The sequence below is a fragment of the Ictidomys tridecemlineatus genome, chromosome 1 (genome assembly GCF_052094955.1).
Source record: "Ictidomys tridecemlineatus isolate mIctTri1 chromosome 1, mIctTri1.hap1, whole genome shotgun sequence".
Classification (NCBI taxonomy): Eukaryota; Metazoa; Chordata; class Mammalia; order Rodentia; family Sciuridae; genus Ictidomys; species Ictidomys tridecemlineatus.
In genome coordinates, this window is record NC_135477.1 from 44,814,860 (window position 1) to 44,842,154 (window position 27,295).

At 46.2% G+C, this 27,295-nt stretch overlaps 1 protein-coding gene across 6 annotated transcripts in view; it reads right to left on the reverse strand.

The window, feature by feature from the left end:
* Positions 1-27,295, reverse strand: part of Rps24 (ribosomal protein S24) — a 462,172-nt gene that overhangs the window by 432,300 nt on the left and 2,577 nt on the right. For 3 of the 6 annotated variants that reach the window (XM_078039360.1, XM_078039364.1, XM_078039350.1), the window contains exon 4: positions 26,827-26,937. In XM_078039360.1, coding sequence (XP_077895486.1) covers positions 26,827-26,937 — 111 coding nt within the window. Of the gene's footprint in view, positions 1-23,646; positions 23,730-24,089; positions 26,217-26,826; positions 26,938-27,295 lie in introns of those variants that run through there. The other 3 variants (XM_005325835.4, XM_005325832.3, XM_078039334.1) reach the window with 3 other exon arrangements.

The following is a 27,295-nucleotide window of genomic DNA, read 5'->3' on the forward strand; positions in this document are numbered from 1 at the left end:
CCCTCCAGCTACCTGATACCTTTGAGTGCTAAGAGATGACCCCACATTTTTCCCAGTATATGCCTTCTGAAGAAACAGGAGACTTGTATGAACACAGTTAGCGGTTGTAACAGTTAGGGACAGTCATCTTGACACTTTGCTATTAAAAGCCCTAAAGCTAAGGCCTCCTGTTATCTCTATCTCTCCTCTTTCTCTCTCTCTCTCCCCCCCCTCTTTATCTCTCTCTTTCACACACACACACACACACACACACACACACACACACACACACACACACTCACACACTCAAAACTGCTTTTTAGTGAGGACAACCCCACCATCTAGGAAGTGCACAGGAGGCCAGGGGAAGTGGCAGGGGCAGCCACACACAATCATGGCTCCGCTCCAGCTGGGCCAACAGAGCAGACACTGCCTCCATGTGGAGGCCAGGAGTCTCGTGGCTCTGACATGAGGACATGGTGCCAAGAGGAGAGGAGACCAGGAAGCAGAAGAGTGGGAAGGAGAACAGTGGGAAGAACACACCCCAGAGCCCACTCCCCACCCCCTGCAGGCCTCCAAGCAACCAGCTGAGGCAAAGGCCAGGAGAATATTACTTCCCAGGCTGCCTCTCAGCCATTAAAGAGACCTGTTCAGCTCCATGCAATGGCAGATGCCTATAATTCCAGCTGCCCAGGAGGCTGAGCCAGGAGAATTTGAGTCTAAGAATTCAAGCACAGCCTGGGTAACATGGCAAACTCTGTCTCAAACAAGCAATAGATGCATCTCTACCCAGAATTTTTGTATTTCATAAGAGGCCATTAGACCTGAGCTTAAATTCAGATTGTGCTACTTACCAGTTGTGTGACCTTCTACAAGAACTTAACCTCTCTGACATCAGTTTTCTTATCTATAAAATGGGCTTAAAGTAAAAATTCCTTCATAGAGTTGTTCTGAAGATTAGAAAGAGTAACACGTGTGTAGTCCTGTATCCATAGTATCTGGGACAGCTGGGGTACCAGTGATCATTCAATAAAAATGGCCCTTTTTTATTGTGTGTGATGGTAGTAATCAGGCCCATTTTTCCTGGCAGTTTTCTGAGAATTAAATGAGATTCCATGTGTAAAATGTTGGGCACAGCACCTGGCATGTGGAGATGCTCAGAAGACAGGATGATGAGATTCTTGATCAAGGTGCTTCCCACAGTGCTCTCCTGCCCCCATGGGATCACCATGACTCTACATTAGATGGAAACCACCACCAATGCTGGTCTGCCGTCCTCCCCCAAAGCCCCATTCCCACACCCAGACCCCTCAGAGGCAGCTGCCAATCTGAGAACATCGATACATGGGGAACTGAACCTGGGAAGCTTTGCAGGGGCTCTGCAAACAGCCTTGGCTTGTCCTGGGTCTGTGGTAGACGAATGAAGGCGTCTTTGTCCTGCCCACAGCCCCAGCTGAGGGGCAACCCCCCAGCTAAGGGGCAACCCCCGGCAGCCATAATTATGTTGCGTGCTCTCCCCTGATCGGACCAGAGAGGAGCGCCTACCTAATAAATCAGAGCAGATAAGGAACATCCAAGAGGACAGAGGATCCTCTACAGCAACACCACCCAGTCCGTCACAGCCAACCACAAGGCCACGGGCAACCTGCAAACTGATTCTGCTGACCCTCCACCACCACCACAGGGACTTCAGGCAGAGGTTTGCTCTGTCCTGCACCACCAAGAGGCTCCTGAGGGCCTACCTGGGGGGACTCTGGAATGACCAGAGTTTCTCGACAACTCAGCCTACTGTGTGCATGACCCGGAACACCTGGCAAAGAGTAACCACATCCTCCTGCAGCTGGTCAGGCTGCCAACCACAAGAAGACCACAAGCATCGTGCAGACCTTCAGGGACCCACACTTCACGATGTGTGATGTGGGCGATCAGCGGTGCAAACAGAAGTGGACCCTCTGCTCTGAGGGTATCCCTTGCCCAGCCTGGAGAGGCCCGGCGCTGGCCAAGGAGGAGATGAAGCATGTGCAGAGAGCAAGGAGCTTTCTGACGGCATTTATATCAAGTGGTCACACACAAGTCTGTCCTCCTCAGCAAGGAAGATGACACACAGCCCCTCACCATCTGCTTCCCCAAGTGAACAGGGGCTGACAAGCCCCATGAGGCCACAGATTCCATCCAGAGTCAGCTTGAGGACTCAAATTCACTCAGGGACACCAAGGATATCTGTTGGCACTTCACCTGCACTGCCACCACTCTAAGCACGGAATGCGCAGCTCCTGGTTGACGGTGCCATTGTCAAGAACAACAGAAAGGACTGCAGCCTCTCTTACAGCAGGCGTCCTGCTGGGTGGGCCACTGCCGACTCTGCTCCCTAAGAAAGATGAGGCTAGAAGACCACGTCCTGCCTCCACCACTTTCCCCCTGTCCTCTCACTGCTCATGGATCTTCATTTCCCTCCCCCAGCCCTAGAGACTCAGGGGAAGATGGCCACAGGCCTGGCTTGCCAAAGTCAGCTTTGTTAGTCAACCTTTTTACCACTGAGACCAAATACCTGACAAGAACAATCAGAAAAATAAAAGTTTATTTTGGGACTCACAGTTTCAGAGGGCTTAGTCCATAGATGGCCAACTCTAATCTTTGGGGCTCGAAGTGAGGCAGAATATCATGGTGGAAGAGTATAGTAAATAGAAGTGACTTAGGACATGGCACCAGGAAGCAGAGAGAGAGAGAGAGAGAGAGAGAGAGAGAGAGAGAGAGAGAGAGAGAGAGAGATATCTCCACTTTCCAGGGACAAAATATAAACCCCAAAGTCACACCCCCAATAACCCACCTCCTCTAGCCACACGCTACCTGCCTACAGTTACCACTCAGTTAATCCCTATTGAGGGATTAAGGCACAGATTAGGTTAAAGCGCTCATAGCCTGATCATTTTACCTCTGAACCTTCTTGCATAGTCTCACATATGAGCTTCTGGGGGACACCTCCTATCTAAACCACAACACCAGCCCTTGTCTGAGGAGCCAGGAATGGCCGAGTGCCCCCTTCCTAAGCATCTCTTCTGGTTTTCAATCATTTTCCTGTGGTGGGAGAGGGGAACACATGTCAGACTCCCAAGGCCTGTGTCTGGAGGGAAATCCACTTCCTCAGCCTGGGACCTCTAGCTTTGCCCAGGGTAGCCTCTGACCCAGCCTAAGTCCAAATATTTATAGAAAGCCTCCTGCACACCCCACCCCACCTCCCGCTGTTAGGAGGCCCCACAGGAAAATAAAAGAGCCCCAAGATGCCATCATTCCGGGAGACTACAGTCTATCTGATGAGTCCTATAGATTAAATTCAAAATTTTCATTTCAAAAATGAAAATTAATGGGGCTGGAAATGTGGCTCAGTGGTAGAGTACTTGCCCAGCACATGTGAGGCCCTAGGTACAATCCCAGAACTACAAAAAAAAAAAAGGCAATTGCAAACCTAGAAAACTTCTTCAACAAAAAATAATTTAAACTGCCAGATCCACTTCAGACTATCATGCTAAGTGAAATAAGCCAGTCCCCCAAACCCAAAGGCCAATGTTCTCTCTGTATATGGATACTAATACACAATGGGGGTGGAGGGTGGGAATACAAATCCATTGGATTAGACAAAGGGGAATAAAGGAAGGGGGCAGGGATGGGAATGGGAAAGACAGTAGAATGACTCAGACATAACTTTCCTATGTTCATGTATGAACACACGACCAGTGAAACTTCACATCATGTACAACCGCAAGAATGGGAAGTTATACTCCATGTATGTATGATACATCAAAATACATTTGACTGTCATGTATAGATAAAAAGAACAAATAAAAGAAGAAAAACTAAACAAATAAAAATAAATACATACAAAGCTGCCAGATCCTGATGAGCACTCACCCAACCCCCTCCAGCCTTGAGTCTGTGTGTGTGTTCATCTCCCCTCTCTGCTGGCCAACCACTGCTGGGTGGGATCCCTGCACTATGCTTCACAGAACTGGGTTTGCAGGGCCATTTCCAGACCACAGCAATGTCACTGAGGTCCCCATCCAGCATCCTTAGTGCTCCCATGTTTTACAGAATTGTTCACCTGGTTTGGAATTGTAAATATAGAAAGAATTTGAACCAAGTAAGATGGTGGCAGACCTTTGGGGTTGTATGGAGTCATGACTACAGCAAAACAAGCCACCTTCAGACTGAAGCTGGAGGAGGGGTGCACAGAGCAGAAAAACTATAAGAAGCAAAGCAGCCCGGCCTGCAGAGAAGACGACAGAGGCAAAGAGAGAAGGCCATCCAACCCCAGAAAGATGAAAGTCTGAGTCAGACACAGGGTAAAGCTGTCTTGCTATCTGATGGCCTCCAAGATCTGGTGCCTGACCCCAGCACACAAGCTGGCCCCAGCGGGTTGTGTTCCATGAAACCCATGATCTCTGCCAATGACAAAGGGCCTGGTTCTTTCCATGGGGCATCTGCCTGGAGCAGGGATGTATCTTCAAAGCCTCTTGGCCATGTTGGAAGGAGGGTGACCCCATGCTCTCCAGATGTCTTTTCCAAGGGTCCAAGCCACACGCACATACCTGCAAAGTCTTCCCAAATCCCAAGGACAAGTCCACATATTATGCTGTCACAGAGCACAGGGAATCATGGTGCAGCCATCTTGAAGAACAGAGAAAGGATCTGTAATATATTCCTGCAGTTTACTGACCTTCACTAGGGAAGCTTCAGTCCAGCCATGACTTATAGGATTGTTTGTTTTAATTGCCTAGAACTAAAAGTCTCCTCCGCCAAATAAAAATACAACCCTTCAAGGCCCCTGCATCATTAACCAGCAAGCTCTTTAGAGTCAAAAGACTTGGGTTTAAGTTACGGCTCTGCTACTGAAAATTCTGTGGCTTCAGGAAAAATACTTAACCTCTCTGTTGCTCAAATTTCTCATCTCAGGCTAGAGATGTAGCTCAGTGGTAAAGCATGTACACAGCATGCACAAAGTCCTGGAGTTGATCCCAAACATTCCCCCCCACACACACACACCCCTCCTATGAAAATGGAGATAGGACCTTACTAGTAGGGATTAGAAAATATTTAGCAAAATAACGCACCTAAAGTTCATCTGTCTGCCTGTTTTTCATTAGTGGGTAAAACACACTGTGTGGGGGCAAGGAGTAGGTAGAACTGCTTGGCCAGTTGGTTGGTTGGTGATTTTAAGAATCTCATTAATGATTGGGGGGAAATCCACTGAAACAAGAGAAATTGAGGTAGCAGTGTAAGTAATGTGTTTACTTTATCACAGGAATTGATCTTTTCCCAGAGCTTTCGTAACGTCTCCTGTGTTCACCACAACCGCAGTGAGGGAGGCGGAACTGCTCTCCCAGCTCATAGATCAAGCATCTGACTCCTGGTTGCCTTTCCCACCCCTCAACAGCGTGATCCTGGCAGGAGGCACCAGGAGTGGACTCTGGCCAGTCTTCCCTGCCCCCGCACACCCTAAAAGCTCCAGAGCCAGAGGAAGGTCTCAAGCCTCAGAACTGCCTCCTTTGGGGTAATAAGAGGAGCCCCTGGGTAGGTCCAGGGTCAGAGGGACCTGACTCTGTTGATCTCAGGAAGCCAGGCTTGGGCGACTCTTCCCAGTGAAATAACAGATCACATCTACCAACCCCAGAACCATTCTCTAGTGGATAGAATCCAGAGTCTTCTCCACCTGTCTGCATCACTCAACATGGAAATACACCCCAAAATCTGATGTACTCTAATTGTGTCTATAAGTCAGACTTCCCCACACAGAGCCTGTGGGCACCCAGGAATTGAGGAGAATCCCCAGAGTTTGTCCACATTCAAAGCCTATCCCTGTTGCTCTATGCTGTGCCACAGGGAACACTTGGCTTGCCCTCCCTGAGCAAACTTCCTCTCCTAGAACAGTACTGTTCTCATCAGGCAGTTGTAAGGATGACGTCAAATAATTCAGGAGGCAAGTTCAACCCCAAGGTTGGCGCAGAGCAAGGGCTCCACAGGCACTAGCCCTCCTCACCCCGTGCTGGCTGTTACCCCAGTGCCATTAAAGGCATATATCATAGAACATGCTTCCAGCTTCCACTAGGCCACAGCCCCTTGAGAACAGGAGCCAAATCTTATTCATTCTGTTGTCCCTCGATTCCCAGTGCATACTCAGTGCAGACTGGAAGAATGAAGAAACAAATGAATGGTTTCCTTACATCGTGTTCCACTGCAGAATTGTCTGGCTCTAGTTAGTGTGAAATGTGTTCTGCAAGCAGGGCACAGTGGTGCATGCCTGTAATCCCAGCAACTCAGGAGTCTGCAGCAGGAGGATCACAAGTTCAAAGCCAGCCTCAGCAACTTATCAAGACCCTAAGCAACTTAGTGAGACTCTGTTTCAAAGTAAAAACTAAAAAAGGACTGGACGTGTATCTCAGTGGTTAAGTGCCCCTGGGTTCAATCCCTGGTACTATTAAAAAAAAAAAAAATGCATTCTGTGAGTCCCAATCTGTCACCTGAGAGGATCAGAGGCCTAAGCATAGGGTTGGGACTGGGCCTCCTATCATTCTGGAATCCGATTCATTCACTGTGGATAATGCATATGCAGATGATCAGGGGCCAGGGTCAGTGGGGAGGTATGCCTGCTTCCTCTAAGCCCAGGAACAGATTCTCAGTTAGGACACTGCCACACACATACACACACATGCACACACACCCAAGTCAAGAAAAACATCACCAAGCTGGCCAATCCTCTTGGACAGTTGGGTAGAAGCCAGGAGCTGTGAGCAGTAGAATCAAGCAGGAACCTAACAGGATACCTTAGCATCCTTCTTCCCTGAGGGTGTGTCCTGCCACATGAAAAATGTCAATGCCAAAGAAGAGGGAGCCAGCTGGGCTGCCTATTCAAGGGACCAGATGGAATCTGGGAGCCAGGTTCTGGAGCAAACTCAGAAAGCAATGGGAAGTCAGGGATCAAAGAGATTCAGAATTCAAACCAACGAAGAGCTAAGCCTAGAAAATGGGTCAGAATTCAGGGGCCAGCCTTACCCCAAGTAGCCTCCCACCTTCAAATGTCCCCTTCAGGCCATCTCCCATGAGGGAGACATCTCCTACCTACCTACTGATAACACAAGGTAAAGGGGGAAGATACGCCCTGGGGCAGTATGGCCGGCAGGGACGAAGATTTGCTGAACAGGAGTCAGTCACATCTGCACACAGAGGAACAGGAGGACACTGGAGGAAGAGGGACAGAAAAGCAGCCCATCACTGACCACTGCCTACCCTGCACTTGAGACCCCAGGAACATGGACAGCCCTGGCTCTGAGCAGCCATGCCATCCTGTACCTCCATGCCTCTATTCTTAGTGGCTCCATTTCCCCAGATGCACCTCCTACATTTCGTACCTGACTAATTATTACAATTCAAGACTGAGCTCAGAGGAAAGGCTGAATGTTTGTCCCTGTACTTGCCACTTAATACTCAGAGTCTCTCCTTCAGTCCTTGGCTCCCCCTGGAATAAGAGCTCCTTAAAAGAAGAAACCATTCTTGATTGTTCTTAGATCCCCAGCACCTATCACAAGACTTGGGTGGGTAGTTGTTCAACTAATGCTTGGGGAATGTTCTTCCTGTAGAGAAAATCACTAGTTTGCATTGTAGGAGAGGGAAAGGAAGGAGAAATGAGTTGGATATGAGCAGACTGAAACTGGAAATTTGGTAAGATGTTCAAGAGGAGAAAGAGTCACAGTAAGCTCAAGCTTGTAAAAAAGGTTTGGGGGTCTCCCTCGTGGTGCTAATAATCAGAGACATGGGAGCCACTTGAGTTTTTTGGGTTAGGAGGTAACTAGGGATAGGAAAGGTAGAGAAGAGAATGACATCCCTGGAGATGTTCTTAAAATTGTTCCAAGCATGGACAAACCCTCAAAATGTAAACAACAAGATGTCTGTTAGGATCTTTATTTTTGTCCCAGAATTGGACACTGGGGTACAAGCTAAGGGCAAAGAGGTGCTCACTATCACACATCCAAAGAGAGCTACCAGCAACAGACATTTCCCCAAAGATTTCATCAAGAAATGAAACCACGCGCACACACACACACACACACACACACAGAGAGAGAGAGAGAGAGAGAGAGAGAGAGAGAGAGAGAGAGAGAGAGAGAGAGAATTATGTAAAAGACTGGAGAGAGAAGGGGAAGAAGGTCAGGGAAATTAATCTTAGAAGAAACACATTGTTTCAATGAGAGTACCTCCAGGAGAACCACTCATTGAAGTGAGGGTGCCCAAGAGATGGGCAGGTTGCCTGCTAATCTGCAGAATCTGCAGCCCCACACTGATTCTGCTGAGAAAGAGGAACAAATCCAAGGAGGGAGAGCTTGGGTGAGGCCGAGGGTGGAGCAGAGTGCCCACTTTCCCAGGGGATCTATGATGGTGGAAGTTATGTGAGAGGGGATACCATAACTTCCACCATCATAGACAGAGGGGTACAGAGGGCCTAGGAAGAAAGTGTGGGGACCTCTATGTTTCTGATCCCATGGACCCTCCTGTGTAGGCACCTGGAGTTGCAGAGGCTAAAGAGTAGGTCAGAAGCCCCAGAATAACCCAAGGAAAAAATGTCCCATCCAGAATGGACACTATGGGTGGGCACCATTCATGAAGCTCCTGAGGGAAGGGATGGCACTGGGATGAGCTGGACCTTGCCTTCAAGGACACCAGCCCACCATCTACATGAAGACCAGCATGTCAGCCACTGAGGAGATGGGACCAGAGCAAAGACACCTTTGACCTCCCCCAGAGAAGCACTTCTCCCTCTCACAGGAAGGCCTGCCTCCATCCCAGAGGAGATCCAAGGCTCTGGACAGAAAAGGAGTGATGGCATACATTGTCCTCTCCAAACTTCCATCCTCCAGGTCTGGCCTCCAATGGGGAAGGGGAAATTTTCAATCCAAGATGAGTCTATAGTTTTAAACCACACTGAACTTCAAATGGTCATAAAATCATGGACTCCACTTCAGCTGGTGTTAACGGTAATTTGACAGAGTTCAGCAAAAAGAAGTGGCTGGAGGAAAATAAAACCATTTCACTTCTCTACGTCACCCAGTTGACACTCAGCAGTTAATCGGTTACACGGAGGCCAGTGGAAGCCCCTCTCTGGGCTGATGGGCAAAGCAAAGAGCAAAGGGGTAGATGGGTCTCAGCTGCCTACCTCTGTTTCTCAATAAGATAGAACTTAAGTCAAACCTCCTCAGTCTTAATTACCAAACAAAAAATAACCAGACAAGCCTCTCACTGTATGTCTTTATTTATACTGTCATCTGCTCCGGCATTTTAATATCCAACTTTCGGTTGGAAGACAGATGCCTGGATGTTCACACCCCGTTCTAATGGCTTAATACCCTGGGTACTGGAGCGGGGAGGGGGCTACGAGGAAGGGGGGCATGAAAGCCGCCGCCACATTGAGCACAACTTTGGAGCAAATGGGTTTGAATATTCATTAAACAACATTTAATTTAAACACCCAAACTCTGAAAGCAGGAGCATATGGCCTGTTTTATTTTACATAAACTGAATAGGAGGTTGGGCCATTAGTTTCTGCAGACATAATGTTCATTACCAATGAAGAATGCTTTCCTCTGAGGACACCCCAGCACTGTACTTGGCCCACAGGCCCTCTCCCACACAGAGTCAGACAAACCCAAGTGGAGAATTCCCTGGAAGTCCACTCAGGGTGACATAGAAATGTCAACCAATCAGGTGACAGATGAGGTCTTTGCTGGCTCCTTGTTTGTGCCTCAGGAGAGCAGATTGGATGGCATTCTTATCCTCCAGGACTGAGCCTCCTTGGTGCTTGAGGTCACTGTCCCAATGGCATGAATCTAACCTCCTCTGTCCATGGTAGCCCATCACAGCAACCATGATGAGCCCAAGGGTTCTGTCCATCTTGCCTGTGACCTAGGATGATGCTCACATGTGTACAAGGAATTCTGGGTACAGGGTCAAGCAAGTATCCACACACTTGCTTGTGAGAACACACAACCCTGCAGCTCCATGAGCAAAGTACTGGTCATGTGTACACTTCTATAAAGGATGTATTCACATGGCCTCAGGTGCTGGATTTGTGTGTATGCGCATGCACATGCCATGTCTATTGGAACATTCCCATGGAATATGTGTGTGCACATATGCACGCAGCAGGTCACCAAGGGAGGTGAAAGTATCCTCTGTAGATCTGTGTGGGGGGGGGTAGAATGATCTTGAAATGGAGATACATATATCTACTTAAGTTCACATATATAATACGTAGAAGTATTTACCTATCACTTAAGAGTTAACTTGGGGCCCACAGACACCATCCATATCATCCATGGATATAATACAAGAGACCCAGGAACAAGAAACCCAGGAAAAGAATTCCATCTCTATTTTCACCACCCTCTAAAATTTTTCAGTTGTAAATGAGATAACAAATCCCCTAGTTTGAGCAGTTTCAGTGACTCTGGCCAATAGCAACCACAGATATTTTCGTAAACTGCATTTATTACAGATGTCTCAAAATGTGGCGATGCTCTTCCTCATGACTCTGAGCTATAATAGTGATCAGATCTGCCACAAGCTATGACTATTATTGCATTAATAAAGAAGCATTTGTGTTATTCCATCACTTAGATAGTTTGCTAAGTATACTTGAGCAGACTTAGTTTTCTTTGTAAGTTCATGTTTTTATACATTTATAAATAGTCCAGGAAGGTCACCATCAAACAAGGCACAAAGAGAAATAAAGGAACCTGTGCACGGGATGGCACAAAGCCAGCAATGGCTCCAGCAAGTGCTCACTACCCACAGGTGCCCATGTAGACATGTGCAGGGACCTCTGGCAGAAATGTGGCAGGTGCTGTCCCCTTTGAGTGACACCCTTCCAAGAGAACATGTGCTCACCCAGAGAAGGGGGAAAATGATTTTAAAAACTCAGCTCTGGAGCTGGGGGTGTAGCTCAGTGGTACTTGCCTAGCATGCATAAAGGCCCTGGGTTCTATTCCCAGCACATACACATACACAAAAAAAAAAAAAAAAAAAAAAATCAGCTCTGCCCTGTTTCAAAATGTCAACTTTGTCCTAGGAGGCAGGCTTCTGTAAGATAATGACTACTCTGACTCTGCAGGAAGACAGATTCCTCCCCACAGTCCCAACAGTGCTAGGAACCATGCTGGTGGCCCAAGCTGGCCCACTTTCAGGAATGAACCACTCAGAGCATTTCTTGGCGCTAACCCTAGAGGCCTGATGGGAGACCAGGCTGCTCTGAAGAGTAAGAGCTTGGGTGGGGCTGTAGAGCACTTTCCAAGAAAAAGCCACATCTGGCTCTGGCCAACCCTACCTCCATACCAGTTAGCATTTCTTCATTGGCAATGCTAAGATTACACAGGGGCTACCCAGGGACTAGTTACTCCCCTTCAAAGAGATGGGTCCCATCCCTGCCCTCTACTGCACCATCTCTTGGTCACAGAAAGTTGAGAATCTTCCAGAAGTCCTGGGATTCATGAGTAGTCTGAAGAAAGCCCACATGAAATCAGATCTTTTGGGCACAGTCCAGGCAAGCAAGTGATCTTTATCTGATCTGCGATGCGCCCAAGAGACTGTTTTGTTTTTGTTTTTACTCAGCTTGGCTGTATGTCTATAATTACATGTGGAATCTGTGTTTCTCCTTTCATAGCTTCTAAACTATGTGTCCTCAGAGAGTAAGGATAGTTTAGGTTTTATTCCCCACTGTTACAGAAATTTGCACATCAAAAGTCTTTAATGCAAATTCCATTAAATTTTTTTTCAGTAACAAGTAACAGATAACCAATTCAAATTACCTTAAACAATGTCCTTAACAATTATTTACCTTAAACTTTTAGCAGTCTCCATAACTAGAGCCCTGGGCACATTTGATCCAGGCTCTGGCTGTTTCCCTGTTATCCTCTCTGCTCTGTCCTGCTCCACGGTGGACTTTGCCCTCAGGCAGCCTTCCCTCAAGACAGCAAAAGTCTGGGTGGTTCTCAGTCTCTGGCCTGCACATCATACCCTCTGAAGCAAGAAAGATCACTTCCCAGCCACCAAACAATCCTTCTCACCAATTCGGATTGGACCAACCTCAATCAGTCGCTTTGGCCCAGGGCAATTCTATGTCCTGGTTGGTTTAAGGCTGGGCTCACTCCCCTGTAGGACAATCAAGACATGCCCCTTTTAAGATATGCAAATAGTGAGGAACAGTAGGGCCACAGAACAAACCCCTGGAAACACAACCTGCAATATCTGTCTTTCCATGAACTGCTATGCTCACACCTCAGCTTTCAACATAATTTGCAGTGCCCTGGGACAGGAACAACCTTATGATCCCTATTCACCAACCCTAAGGTGACCACCAAGAAAGCAATTTTTATGTTTCCCCAGTTGCCACGACAGACCTTCAACCTGCTGTCAACTTGAATATTTGTCTGTCTATAATTACATGTGGCATTTGTGTAGACTGAGTGTTCTCAGAGGGTAAGGATAGCAGACCTAAGGATAACAGTCTGTGTTACAGCCTGGCAGGGATCATGTGAAGATGGAGCACTGGGGCTCTGCTTCTGACCACTGTCCTCAGTAAAATATATATCTGATGGCACCACACCTCTGCTTTATACCTTCCCTCCTGTAAACACCTGCTACAGCCCTGCAGAGTGGGCCCTGCCCATGCCTCCAGTCCCATTTCCTTCACTCCTCAGTCCTGGCACGACTCCTCCATAAACCCACCAGTTTTCTCTTGCCTCCAGGTCTAAGCACCTGCACATCTCTTCCTGAAAAAAAAAAAAATTTCCCCCCTGCTTGCAACTCCAAACCCCAATTCCCTCATCTGCAAAAGCAGGAAGGGGAATATAGTACCAGATGAGTTTCAAGGTACTTTCCTGCTGCCACATGTCACAGTTTGTGATCCTGGCTTTCTGCACTTTTCTTACCTGGTGCCAGGGAAGATGAGTAGCAATCAGAGCCCAGCTAAGAGGTTCCCTGTAGTAGGCTGGAGAACCTTTCCCCGCCAAGGCCAGATGCCAAATCCAGATGCCAAAGCTTGAAGAGAAGGAGCCTGGGAAGGATGTAAAAGTCAGATATATCTGACAGTGTCAGTAGAGGTCAAAGTGACAACAGCGTGACCTGGAATAAACATGTGCCCCAAAGATAATCTCTGCCCAGTAAAGTCCTTCACGTGGGTCCCCTTTCTTTGTATTCGTGCTCAACCTTCCCAGTCAGTTCCAGCAGCCCCTTCCTTCAGTGAGTCCATGGTCCCTTCTGCATGCTCAGGCTCCCCATCCATCAGTCCAACAGCTTCTAACCAGGGGCTCAGAATTGGGAAGAGCAAGTCAGACAACCCCTGCCCTGGAGAAAGTGGGCACTGCAAGGACATCACCCACATCGCTTGACTAGGAGATAGGAAACTTGTCTGGAACGCTGAGCACCAGACTGCAAGTCCAGAGTTCACTCCAATATGCTTTCCAAACTGAGTTCAAATCCTTCCTCCCCCTACCCCCCCAGGAAGCCATCCTGCTGCCTCTAGACCCTCCCCTCTGCCAGCTGGTGTGGCAGACACCTGGGTCTTGCCTCTGCACCTCCAGACTCGTGTTTCCTCACCTTCACATCCACCCACACAGACTCTACCTGCAGACAGACGCACAATGGGTGTGTGTTACACTTTTTGTGGAATCAAACTGCCGATATACTGTGCATAAGACATGAGCCTCCTGTGGGGAAATGTGCCCTTTATCCAGTGGGCAGCCTGTTCTCCATGAGGGAGGGTCAGAGGGGCTGTGGTGCCCCCAGGGTGCCCCTACTCCAGCCATCTCTCACCTTCAGGATGTGAAGAAGCGGAGAGGTTCCTTCTCCTCTTTCACCCTCCCTCACCTTCCGCCCAGGGACGTTATGAGAATTAATGGGATAACAGATGAAGTGCCTCCAAGGAAACAGGCTACATAAATCCAAAGTGTTGTTATTAAATTCCAAATTTAGCCCTCGGGATCGGTGAGACATGACAGATCTGGGCTGGGAGCAATCCCAGCTGCATGGACAGGAAGTCCCTATGAAACCAGAAGCCACGACGTTTAGGCTTTGGGGCCTAAAGGAAACTCTTCACAACACCCCAGGCCTATAATTCACCAAAGGCCCAAGAGGCTCAATGGCAATCCCACCAAGGAAGCAGTCAGACAGTCCAACAACAGGAAGCTCGCTGTTCCCAAGGCAGCCCCTGCCTTCTTTCATTATCTCTGAGTTTTAACAGCATCCTCTTGTCCAGCCAAACCCATTCTCCAATGGCTTCTACATTTCAGGACAAATCTCACACTTTTCCCATAGGACAGCCCTTGATAGAACCACCAAATATCCCCAGCCCCTGCAGGCAGGTCACACATACTGCCACCAGAAGGAGGTCCCCACCTAGATACCCTTTTCTAAACAGGCTCCTGTTCATGGCTTTCAGAAGTCACATAACTCCTAGTAGGTCCCAGAGGACAGGGACCCATCACTCCAGGTGTCCACCTCCTAGAGGCAGATGGGGCAATGCAGTTTTAAATCTACCACATCACACGGATAGTTTTGTGAAATGACATGATCAACATTTAAGTTTTAGACCATAATCCTGCAACAAGTAACAGATAACCAACTCAAACTACCTTAAACAATGTCCTTAACAATTATTTACCTTAAACATTTAGCAGCCTCCACAACTCGAGCCCAGGGCACACTTAATAATGTTGGCTGGTCCTTTGTCATGGGACCAACCCCAATAAAATCATCAAATAGGGCCAGACCTCCTGGGAGCAGAGAATCACAGCACAGGGACAGGGTCAGCAACTCAAGCAACACTAACCTATATTTAAGGCTAGGTCCGCTAATTATCGAGCAACTTTCTGCTAACGCTAAAAATTCTAAGTTTCAGTTTGCTTATCTTTGAAGTGGGGACAATTATCCCCACCTTGCAAAACTGTTATAGAGACAAGATACAATATATATAATGAGACTACCACATTGAATAGAAGGTGCTCAATAAAAGGATGGCATTATTGTTACATTTAAAGCCTTGTGGGAACCTGGCAGTGGCTTCCAAGGATAGTAACCCAGGAAGTAGCAATAGTCTATTGATTTTTTTCAACAAGGTGCCAGCCAGTATAAAAACAGAATAATCCCTTCAACAAACAGTGGTAGGAAAAGTGGATATCCACACCCCCAAAAATAGTTAGACCTCTTCTTCATACCACCTACCACAATTAACACAAAATGGGTCAGAGACTTAAATGTAAAAGCTAAAAGTATAAACCTCATTAAGGAAAAACATAAGGGTTATGCAATGGTTTCTTTGATATAATAAGAAAAATAATTTGGAATCCGTCAAAATTTTAAATATAGCTGGGTGCAGTGGTGTACACCTGTAATCCTAGTGACATGGGAGGCTGAGGAAGGAGGAACACAGATTTCCAGGCCAATCTTAGTAATTTAGCAAAATCGTTTCAAAATAAAAAATGAAGAGCTGGGGATGTAGCTCAATGGTAAAGTGCCCCTGAGTTCAACCCCCAGTACCAAAAAAAAAAAAAAAAATTTAATGTTTGCCTTTGAAAGGATGCCATCAGGAAAGTAAACAACCCACAGAATGGGAGGAAATATTTGCAAACCATGTATCTGATAAGCGATTTGTATCGGGATATATAAACAACACTTACAACTCAACAATAAAAAGACAAACAATTCAGTTTTAAAATGGACAAAGGAATCAGACATTTTTCTAAGACATGTTACCAGACCAACAGCACATGAAAATATGCTCAAAACAATTAATTATTATGAAATGCAAATCAAAACCATAAGGAAGACTAGGGTATAGCTCAATAGCAGAGCGTGTGCTCCACAAGTACAGGCCCTGGGTTCTATCCCCAGCACCAAAAAAAAAAAAATGTAGCTTAGGCAGAGCACCAGCCCTGAGTTTGATCCCCAGCGCACACATACATTACAGATATTAACAGGTGTTGGAGACGATAGAGAAATCAGAATCTTCATATGTTGCTAGTAAGAATATAAGGCTCATTTGTTCTGGAATGATTTACCATGCCAATCCCAGCAAGGCAACCACCACTGCCTGCCTTATGTTTCTGTTAGACACCCCAGATTTCCAGGAAGTTCCCCTTATGCTAATGAGGCTTCTGTTCAAAGGGTCCCTCCCTCAGAAGCATCATTCTCTTCCTCCTGCCATGGTGGAGACTGGTAGTTGTCTCCACACTTGCCTGGGCCAGAGCCAGCCTACTCTGCCCCTCCTTCCTCAAGTAGTGAGGTATGCCAAGAGGCTAAGTCTGGGCCAATAGCACAGGAACAGAGATCAGACCTGTAGAGAATGGGTGGCCTCTATCAGGCTGCAAGACAAGGCCGAGGCTCTCTTGGGGTCAAGAAAGTGCTGGCCCTGCCGTGTGCTTCCTTAGATTTTATATCTCGCCTCACCCAGTCCCCAAACCATTGGCCCAACTCTGATTGGCACGTCCTGCAGGACAGCGCCCACACTGTACAACAAAGCCAGGAGACAGAACACTTGGGTTTGCTGACACTAGTAAACAGCTGCATCCACGAGCCCTGAAGTCCCCTGGGCAGCCAAGGAGCTTCCTCTGTGAGATAGGGGGCGGGGGGCCTTCACTTGCAAGGCAGTTTATGCTGTTCCCTGCTCCCTGCAGTTGAAGACCTCCTACCCAACACCACTGAAGCTGATGACAAAGCCAGCTCAGGGAGCATCTGACTGGATGTCAACTCTCAGCATCCCAGGGGACACCTCTGTATTGGCAGCACAGTGAGCTGGATGGCATGAAAGAGGTCCCCCAGACAACACCACAGGGCCCTGTAACCTTAAACCATAAATAGGCTGAGGGAGAAGCTCTGGGGTAGAGCACTAGCCCAGCATGCACAGGCCCTGAGATTCCATCCCTACCATTGCAGAGGTGTGTGTGTGGGGAGGGGGGGTAATAGCTGAGTAGCAAATGGCTTACCTGCTGTAAGAAGGGGAGTGCGCTCCAGGTGCAGAGGCCTGAAACCCAGTCCTCTTTCTGCCATAAATGAGCTCCTGGACTAGTTACCTAACCAGTCTTTGTGGCCTCACCTGTAAACAAAAAATGCAGCTGTACCTGCATGCTGCACGGAGGTGTCTGAACGGCCTAAGGGCTTTCCCTTGCCTCTCCAAGGAGGCCTGATGGAAAGAGGCATCTTATTTAGCACGTTTCCTCCAACAAGGACAGCAGCAGCCCAGTGGCATTGCCTTTGGGTTAGGCAATTTCCAACCAAACTCTGAGTATCATGAGGGGCAGTGGGAGCCAGCAGAAGGCTGGGCTCTCTTGAATTCCTTCGTGGCTCTGGACACACACATCTACAGTGCTGAGAAAAGGCAAGGAATGCCTACTGCCCAAGCAGAGTGGCTCTGCTGGGTGAACGGCCGCTGTAAGGGTTGGTGCCAATCCCTGGACTAACGAGGTGAGTGCCAAAGCCCTTGGAGGAACACATTTTCAGAAGAAATACACACTGCAGCTGAGAGGAGGATGTGGTATAAATCTTTCCTTCTTCCAAACAACGCAGAACACAGATCTATAGAGGCAAATCCTGAATGTCTAAAGATCTGGACTTTTTAAAAAATCCAATTTGATAGGTTCCACCTTACTGCCTTGCAGCAAGTCCCTGGAAACGCTTACTTAAATGAATACAGGAGATGGATGTCATACAGCAGGGCTTACAGCTCCCTGCAGTCCCAGGCCTGAGTAGCACCAGTCTGCCTCTTCCTCCACTCCCCAGGGCAGGAGTTTGGACATGGGAAAGAGCCTCGCCCCAGATCACAAAGTGCGGTGGAGCAGGGCAAAGGCTGGAAGACAGGTCTTGGTCAGCACTGTGCCCCTACCCAAGCCTGTGGAAGAACAAGACAGAGGCACAGCCCTGTTGGGAGCTGAACACTAAACCATAATCAGCTGCTGGGTTCTAGTATTCTACCCCCCAAAGAAAATGCAAGCCACCTGGCTAGGCAGCTATAAAAGGGGAATGCTGTTTGCACAGGATCTGTGGAGACCTTGCCACACGGACGGGTAGACATCGTTGTGCACGTGAGAACAGCAGAAAGCCTCCAGGTTCAGCTTCCCTGTGAGGGCCGAATCCTATAAACAAGATTACCACCCCCATTAGACCTTCTTGGAGAAGAAAGAGTGACCTCTCCAGTTGATCTGGCATCAGGCTTTCTTCACGCTTGCACAAGGGTAGTGGCCTTGACAACAAAGCAGGCAGCTTCCAAGCCTGTGCCCACAGTGCCCCCTCGTGGTAGTCTGCAGGAGAACCTCTTTATTCTACCAAAGGAAAGGCCAGTGATGCGGCTGTCAATAGGCTGGCCTTCCTGGTCTCCACAGCTGCACCCGCTCTGCAGTGTGCTCCCCTCCCCTTAGATCAGTGGTTCTAACGTTTAGCTGCATCAGAATCACATGCAAGAGCCTGTTCAAGCACAGGTTGCTGGGCCCCCACTCTCCATTTCTGACCCAGTCATTCTGGGGTGGTGCCTGAGAATGCGCATTTCCAACAAGTTCCCAGGTGATGCTGCTGCCCTACACAGAGCATATGTGGAAAACCAAGGCTTGGCACCAATTCTGGCTCCTTCGTGAGATGTCAGTCCCCCAGCTTTACCAGGGTAACTTTAACCAGGTTCCTTAACCTCTGAACCTTGATTTTCTCCTGTTAGATGGGGATAACCCAGGCATGGTGTGCATGCCTACAATCCCAGCGACTCATAAGTTCAAGGACAGTCTGGGCAACTGAGCAAGACCCTACCTCAAAATAAAAAATAAAAGGATTTGGGATATAGCTCTGGGGTAAAGTGCCCCCAGGCTCAAATCCCCAGTAACAAAAAAAAAAAAAAAAAGGAGATAGGTGGGAATAGATTCCTCAGTTTATTGAAAACTAATTCACTCAACAGATTTATTTAGCTTAGCACACAGTATACACTAGTAAATGTTATCCTCATTTGTATTGTGTTACCATTCATTTGCCAGCTTCTTGAGGACAGGGACACTGATCTACTAGAGACACAGAATTCTCAGAGGAAGAATGGAACTAGGAGAAACTTTAGTCCAAATTTTAATAAATTTTTTAATCCAAAATTCCCAACCTATCTGCTCAACAGACTCACCTGGGAAGTTGTTAAGTTTTGGTTACTAGACTTAATAATCCCAAACTGGGACAAGATATGGGGCATTTGTATTTTTAACAAGCTCCCCAGGTGCCAGGCTTGGGAACTACTCACCTAGCTCTTGTACCTGATGCAGAAACAGTAAAATGAAAGACCAAGATAAATCCCCTGTCTCTTCATGTCCTCTTCTGGCTAGGCTAGAGGCTGAGTAAGGATCAGGAGCTGTGTGTATGGTCCCTTTTCCAAGCTATGCTGGCTACCTTTTCATCAATTCCTATCCTGCACAACTCTCAGACATGCATGATGAATGATCAACTAGTTGTAAGTATTTCCTGTGTGAAGAAAGTCGGCATGTCACAGGACACATTGCTGAACATCGAACTCAACCAAAATATTGAACAAAAGAAATCCTTAGCCTGGCATACAAGGTCCTCCTTCATCTGTTCCCTACTGCTCTCTCCAGTCTCTTTTCTCACCAGAACCTCACATGTACCCTAACTCCCACCCAGCCTGTGGACACTGGGATGGAGGTCTCACATATGGCATACAGGAAGTTCAAGAGCAAACAGATAGGGAAGGACAGACAATCAACATGTAGAGGTATGTTCACTTCCCAGACCCCACTAGAGAGCTCTGGAACTCAAGCAGAGTTCTCTGCTTTGCCAGCACAAATGAATCAAGTGTCACACTTTGCTCTTGCAGTCAACTTGAAGTCCATTTTTGAAATGGAATTTCTCTACCAGAAATTGTGCAAAACTCTGCTGGAAGCCACCAAAGTCCCACAGGACCTTCCATCTCCATTCAGGAAGAAAATGCCCACCGGCACTCTGCTCTCGCCCTGTCTCCCCCTTTCCTTTCCCTACAGAATGGCTAGTCTCACAGCTGCCTGCTTGTTCCCATCTTTCACAGCCTCATAAGACCCCTGCTCCTGTCTAAATGAGATTGTCTCATACTGTTGGTTATTACTTCTCCCAGAAGCCTCCAGGAACCAGCGTCCCTACATTCAGCTCTGGATTCCTCTCATGTCACAATCTTCCACCGTCTGCTACTCCATGGTAAGAAACAGGAGCCAAGCCATGAGATCATGGAGTTGTTTAACCCCTCAGCTTTAAGGGCAAAGACAGTTTATCTCCCCAGATCCCAGAACAAGGACTGGTGCACACAACTCAGTAAATGGAAAACTTGGTTGGCCATCTAATACTTGTTTATTGAACAAGCACATAGTATTTAGTAAGTCATAACACCATAATATGCTCAATAGAAAGCAGCAGCTCAATATTTGGGTACCTAAGTAATGCAGTCAGGATTTAGTGTCACACAACTGCATTTCAACCCCAGCCCTACTACTCGGCAGCTGAGACCTTGTTAACTGTCCAGTCTCTCCAACATGTGTCCAGTGAGACCTACTCCTAGGATCATTACACAGATTATAGACCACAGTTCATAGTTTACAACAGCATCCACCTCAGCACCATGAAATATGGTATAAGATGCTATCTTTTTAAGTGCAGCAGTAAGTAGTCAACTTGCCAGGAAATCCTGAGGGCAGAAGACAGTTGAAAACTGTATGATCACTTGTGCACATCAAACTACCAACAGATCTCAAGGGGGTCAATGCTAGGGCAACCCATAAGCAGCACCTAAATATCCAAAGACACTGCAACTTCCAGAACCACCTATAGCTTCTCTTCTTGCCACTCTTCAAAGACCCCAGGGCTGAGGCTGTAGCTCTGGGGTAGAACGCTACCAATGCTCATTAGGCCACAGCTTCTCTCCAACATGAAGTAGATGGAAGGGATGTGCTGTTTATGATGCATTGTTTATTCCATTTAATAAAGTCAACTTTGTGTTCTTACAGTCTCTTCCAAAGTCTGTTCACAGCAGACAAGAGTCTGGTTAACATCAGGCTCAATAAAGTGCTGAATCTCCAAGAATCTCTTTTTTAAAAAATATTTTTTAGTTGAACACAATATCATTTTATTTATTTTTATGTGACGCTGAGGATCGAACCCAGGGCCTCACACATACTAGGCAAGCGCTCTACCGCTGAGCCACAACCCCAGCCCTCACCTACATTCTTTAAGCCTCAAAGCAATCAGGGCTATCAAGCAGGTCCCTTTGGAAGCCCCCAAACTCAAGCCTAGCACAGCTGCACACATCCCAGCAACTCAGAAGGATGAGACGGCAAGTCTCAAGATCAAAGCCAGTCTCAGAAACTTAAGTGAGACACTGTCTCAAAAACTAAAAAGCAGGGTGCAGTGAAAATGCCTGTAATTCCAGAGGTCTGAGTGATTGGGTCAGCAGGATCACAATTTCAAAGCCAGCCTCAGCAATGGCAAGGCGATTAGCAACTCAGTGATACCCTGTCTCTAAATAAAATACAAAACAAAGGCTGGTGATGTGGCTCAGTGTTTGAGTGCCCCTGAGTTCAACACCTAGTCAAAATAATACTAAAATAAAAGACTGGGGATATAGCTCAGTGGTAATGTGCTCTGGTTTAATTCTGGGTTTAAAAAAAAAGTTAACCCCAAACAAGGGACCAAGTGACTTCCTGAAAAATAAATACCCAGATAGACAAAATAGCAGAATTGTGCAGAGACACAGGGCAGATGGTAAATAGGGGCACAGTCTATAGTGGCCTGAAGAACAAATATCCATCCTGAGAGATACAGCCAAACCTCTGACTGCACCAACTGTCATGACAATGGGCTTGGGACATGCTGGCTTGTGTATTTCAGAAAGCTGGAAATTTGGATCTCTTTGTAAGTTGTTCTAGGTTAAGTTTCAATTGCTATCCATGTCTAAGAAAGCTCACAGCTAGTCTGACTTCTATATTGCTGGAATCCAGTTCCAGGAAATTTCTCTGGAAAAAAAAAAAATAGGCCCTTTAAAACTCAATTCCCCAGTCTCTGGCCTGCATGACTGCACATGCGGTCCTCCCTGAGCACTCCCAACAGAATGAAAGCCTTTGATGCCAATCTTCAGGTTCCCTGCAGCTAGCTGCACCTTTTTCACAGCCTAATACCCAGCTCATCTGCTGCTTCCACCAGCCCTGCCCCTGAATTAACCATGGTCACCCCCAGCCAGCCCCAAGGTAATCTCTCCTTGCAATACTCCCAAGGACCTCATCTCATCACACACCCAGACTACCCAGCACTTCCCTTCTCCATTCCTGCTCCCATCCTAGCTGTCTCCCACTGCAAACTTTGCTTCTGCCAGGCATGACTTGGCCTCCACTGTTCACTTAAAAGTGCAAAGTCATCAAGTCCTACTCAACACCTCTTAGCTCACAAAGCTAAATGCCCCAGTCTTCCTCACTTTGTCCTAATGGCAGGCTCTCTGATCTCATTTCCTGTTCCTAGCAAGAAGATGGGTTCCCTAAGAGAGCCCACAGGTCCCACAACCCAAGTCTGCAACCTCAGAGCCACTAATGGTACAACTCCAAGCACACTGGAGATAACAGGTTCAGTCCCACAACTTGCCTTGTGTCCAGGCCCTCTCCAGAACATTCCACCCTTCCTGCTTCCATGAATATGGTTTTCTCCTGGGTCTTCTTCCTGCCTAACCATCTAGGTCTTGCTCATTGATTTCTGAAGTGTTTACACACGACTCCCAGGTAGGTCCACCTAAGGTATATCAATAAATGTGACCTCCCAGAAAAATAAGCCACCAAAACCCATAAATCACAAATGAACGTCTCCCTGACCCAAACATAGAAGCTGACTCATAATTCCTATCCCCGCAAAAGGCACCTCTCCCCAGCAGGTAATCCTAGAAACCCCACCCCACCCATCTCCCAACCTCATACAGCTGACCTACAACCCAGGTCCAGGCCTTGTCTACAAAGGCAGTGCACACCATACCCAATATTCATTAATTATAGTTGGCCCTCAAATTCCCCACTCAAATCACTCACCCCATACACCACAAAGAAGTGATCTAGTTTAACTTCTACTATAGACAGGAAATATTTATTAAGAATTAATTTAATAAGAATTAAGTTGGGGTCTAGGAACACTTAAAAAAGGGATTGATTTATTGAATAAATAAAAGCACTTATTTATTTTCGCACCAGCGATTGAACACAGGGGTACTTAACCACTAAGCTACATCTCTAGCTTTTTTTTTTTTTTAATTTTAAGACAGGGTCTCACCAAGTTATTGAAGCTGGCCTACTGATCCTCCTCTCAGCCCACTGTAATCCTAGTCACCAGGATTGCAGGCCTGCTCCACCACACCAGCATCAAGCACCTCTTTTAGAGACCAACCTAGCACAATAAGATAAATACTGACATGACCACAGCAGATAGGCCACATAAGCCCTTGGCACACACTCCTGCTGCTAGGAAGGACAATCACTGCCCCATAGCACCCTGTTTTCACCAAATGCTTAATGAAATATGAACATAGGCAGAAATTAAAACCTGCCTTTATAACAACCCCCATTAAGCTTCAAATATATTTCAAATAACCACACATATGAAAAGGTTTTATAGTTTATTAATCCTCACGAAAAAGTCGCATAATCACCGCAGATAAAGTCATTGCAGAATCTTTACTCCTTTGGCTGTGAATCAAGAGAAAAAAATTTAATTTAGTCAGTAGCTGTCCCAAAAGTTCTTAAAAATTAAAAGTTCAGTCTTTAAATTAACACTCATGCAGAACAAGTTATTAGTAACCTAGAATAGTTGTGATATAACAAAACGTTAAGTATCAAAAAATAAAACAACATTCAAGTTAGGAATAAAACAAAAATGAGTTAAACATTACCATTTTAAAAACAAACCATGTCAGTTAGTGTTTTAAGAAATTACAACTCTTCAGAGAATTTGCAAATCTACTCAGAAACGTATTTCATGTGATTCTTTAAACTACTCATCAATAAATTAATGAGTCTAGTGAACTATATTAAGAGTTTGAATTATACCTGTTATCCAATCTCCAGCTCACTGAATCAGTGGCGGGAAAGGGGAAGAGGAAAGAGGGAAAAGAAACAATTCATTAATGGTCCCTTTTTAAATTCTAAAATAATCTGCATTTAAGTACATGCAATCAGATATTTATACATAATCATTTTGTTCTTTGTAACTGTATACAGAACACTTCTCCTTAGATACAACCACTAATTTTATTCCTCCCAATTTTATTTTAGTTCTAATGTTAACAAGGTTAACATAAATTCACAATGAAGGGATCATTATTTCAACACAGTACCAAGTCCAGGATGCCACTCCAGTGTGTGCACGGAGTGAACATACCTGAGCCTTGGTCCCTCCGCTTCTGCTGAAGATCATACTGGGAACCCTAACATCATCCACAGACCTGGGACTCAATAGACTAAAATCAAACTCCAGTTGGTCTAAATGATCAGGCAAGGTTTTTTTCTCCTGTCTTGGTACTGCTGATACTGGAGAATGAACCCAGGGGTACTAAGCTACATCCCAAACCCTTTTAATTTCTGAAATGGGTTCCCACTAAGCTGCCAAAGCTGGCCTCACTGGTGATCCTCCCGCCTCAATCTCTCCGAAGTAGCTGGGATTATAGATGTGTGCTACCATGCGAAGCCAAGCAAGTCATATTAAAGTTGTCTTAGGGCCAGGCGCGGTGGCACGCCTGCAATCCCATCAGCTCAGGTTATTGAGCCGAGGATCCTGCGTTCAAAGGCAGCCTCAGTAACGGTAAGGCGCAAATAAGCAACTCAGTGAGACCTTCTCTAAATAAAATACAGAATAGGGCTGGGGATGTAGCTCTGTGGCTGAATACCCCTGAATTCAATCACCAGTATCCCACCCCACAAAAAAATCTGTCTCAGTTCAATACTTTGAAAGACACCATTCACAGACATAAGAGGAGTACAAAGTAACACTGAAAAAGAGGCAGTTTAACTGAAGTAAAAATGCCACAATTGCTATTCAAATAAGAATACTTATGCCTCAATTTAAAACAACTCTATTGCACCCAAAAGGTAAGAGCAAAAACCAATTCTGACTTATTTTTTAAACAAGAGTATAAGTGCTCATTTATGCATTTATTTTCCAGCTGGCTTTTCAGAGCAGTGCCACTAAGATCAGCAGTGCAATCTGAAGCAGGAATAGTGATGGATCAAGTCCCCACAGAAAACCCTCCACATGTGAGGGACCAAGAGACTGAATGTAGAGGGAAAAAGAAAGGCTGAGTACAAATCTTGACTGCCTTTTTTGCAACTTCTATGACCAGATATGATCAACAGGGAGAGGTGAGTAGTGAGTACCACAGTTCGTGAGCAGTGCTGTTCATTACTTAAGTCTGTGGTGCTGGGAAGACAATGACTATAGTCCCTGGCAGGCAATACAAGGTTTCCAGTCTTGCCTGGCAAGGAGTCAGACAGAGGGCAGTAGTCACCACCATTTCAAAGCCATACTACCCCCCACCCCACGCTTAGCCCGCTTCACCTTATAAAATTTAGGCTGTTTAAATGTGTCTGAAATGGAGTAGTGGACCATTCTGACCAGTTTGTGGGAAAAAGTGTTATTAGACTTTGATGTGAATATAGTTATCTCAAAAAGTTTTGTATTTAAAAGGGAACACCAGATACAAAGCCAGAGATTAAGTAGTAAGCAATAGAAATGGTAAATGGTGGCTTTAAGTGACTGCTACCAGGGTTTGTCAAATTCCACAGTCCAGCCAAAGAATCCACTGGTCTCATAGCCCCAGAAGGGAAAACCCCAGATGAGGGCCTTCCCCAAGCCAGTTTCTGAAGTGTGACTCTCTGGGACAGAGCATTTCTCAAGTACAAGTTAAAAGGATCTCAATGGACAGGGCACCTACCTTCCACCAGTGACTCACTCTACACATAACATGCATTTTTGAATTTCTAAAATAAACATTAATTAGCTTTTCCCCCTTCCTATCTCAAAACATAGCATTGACATTATTAAAGACCATACTTATAAAACTGTCACCCAATAAAACTGTCACCCAAAAGCCAACATGCAAAGCATCAAAGCAAACTCAGTGAAGGTGATGCATCCCCACACCGTGCTCACAATCTCAGTACCTGCTAGACACTTCATTTCTGGTGAACAAGAAATCCAAGAAAGTAGAGGGAAAAGGCGAAAAAAAAAAAAGTTCACAGAACACTTGATTATTTAGTAACCCAACACCTTAATTCCAATCGACTATTTATAACTAGCTAGCAAAGCCGGTAAAAAGCTGCTACCATTAAAATCACTTAGATCTTGGCTAACTGGAACATTCCTGAGATCAGGAACCCTTTCCAGCATGCCAAGAAATCATGGGCCACATTGTTCCAACTGTTTCTTAAACCAGTGTCCTCGTTGAGAAACTAAGTTGAATTCTAGAGATCTGCTTCCTCTAACAGTTCAAACCAATCAGCAGTAAAAGAAAAACCCTGTGATAGGCCTTAAAAGGCGCTCATCAGGATCACTGGACCAATGTGGCCTTCATATTGTACTAATCTATGAGCTGACAGGGGGTGGGCCAAGCTACGCTACTAAAGGATTAAGACACTACTATGCTAGGTAGCTTCTTAAAACACATTACCTTCTGTAATCCAGAAGAGGAGGAAAAAAAAATTAAGAAAGATTATTAAAAAAAATAAATAAAACTCCTCCTTTCTAGAAACTAAAGATCTACAGCTGATATTTGTTTTCCTTGAACTATACCTTTTTGCCAGCACCAACATTGGCCTTCGCAGTCCCCCTGACTTTCTTCATTCTGTTCTTGCGTTCCTTTCGCTGTTTTCTTGAGGTCTTCTTCTTTTCATACAGGCCATGCTAAAGGTGAAAGAAGAATATCTCGGTAATCTTATCTACTTACCAGTCTTATATGGAAACCAACTAGATCCAGGGTTATGAAACCTTATTCCAAACCTACTTCTTTTTGCACTACCAAGACACCTTCCAACTGGCTTCCCTTTCAGGGACTCTTGAGTCATTTCAATCCCTACTTCTGAGGACTACAAAGCATTTACCAAGAACTTCCTTGGGCTGGGGATATAGCTCAGTTGGAAGAGTGCTTGCCTGCCATGCACAAGGCCCTGGGTTCAATCCCCAACACCACAAAAAAAAAAAAAAAAAAAAGAAACTTCCTACCATGGAGATTCCAAACTTCTCATCTTTACTCTGGCCATCT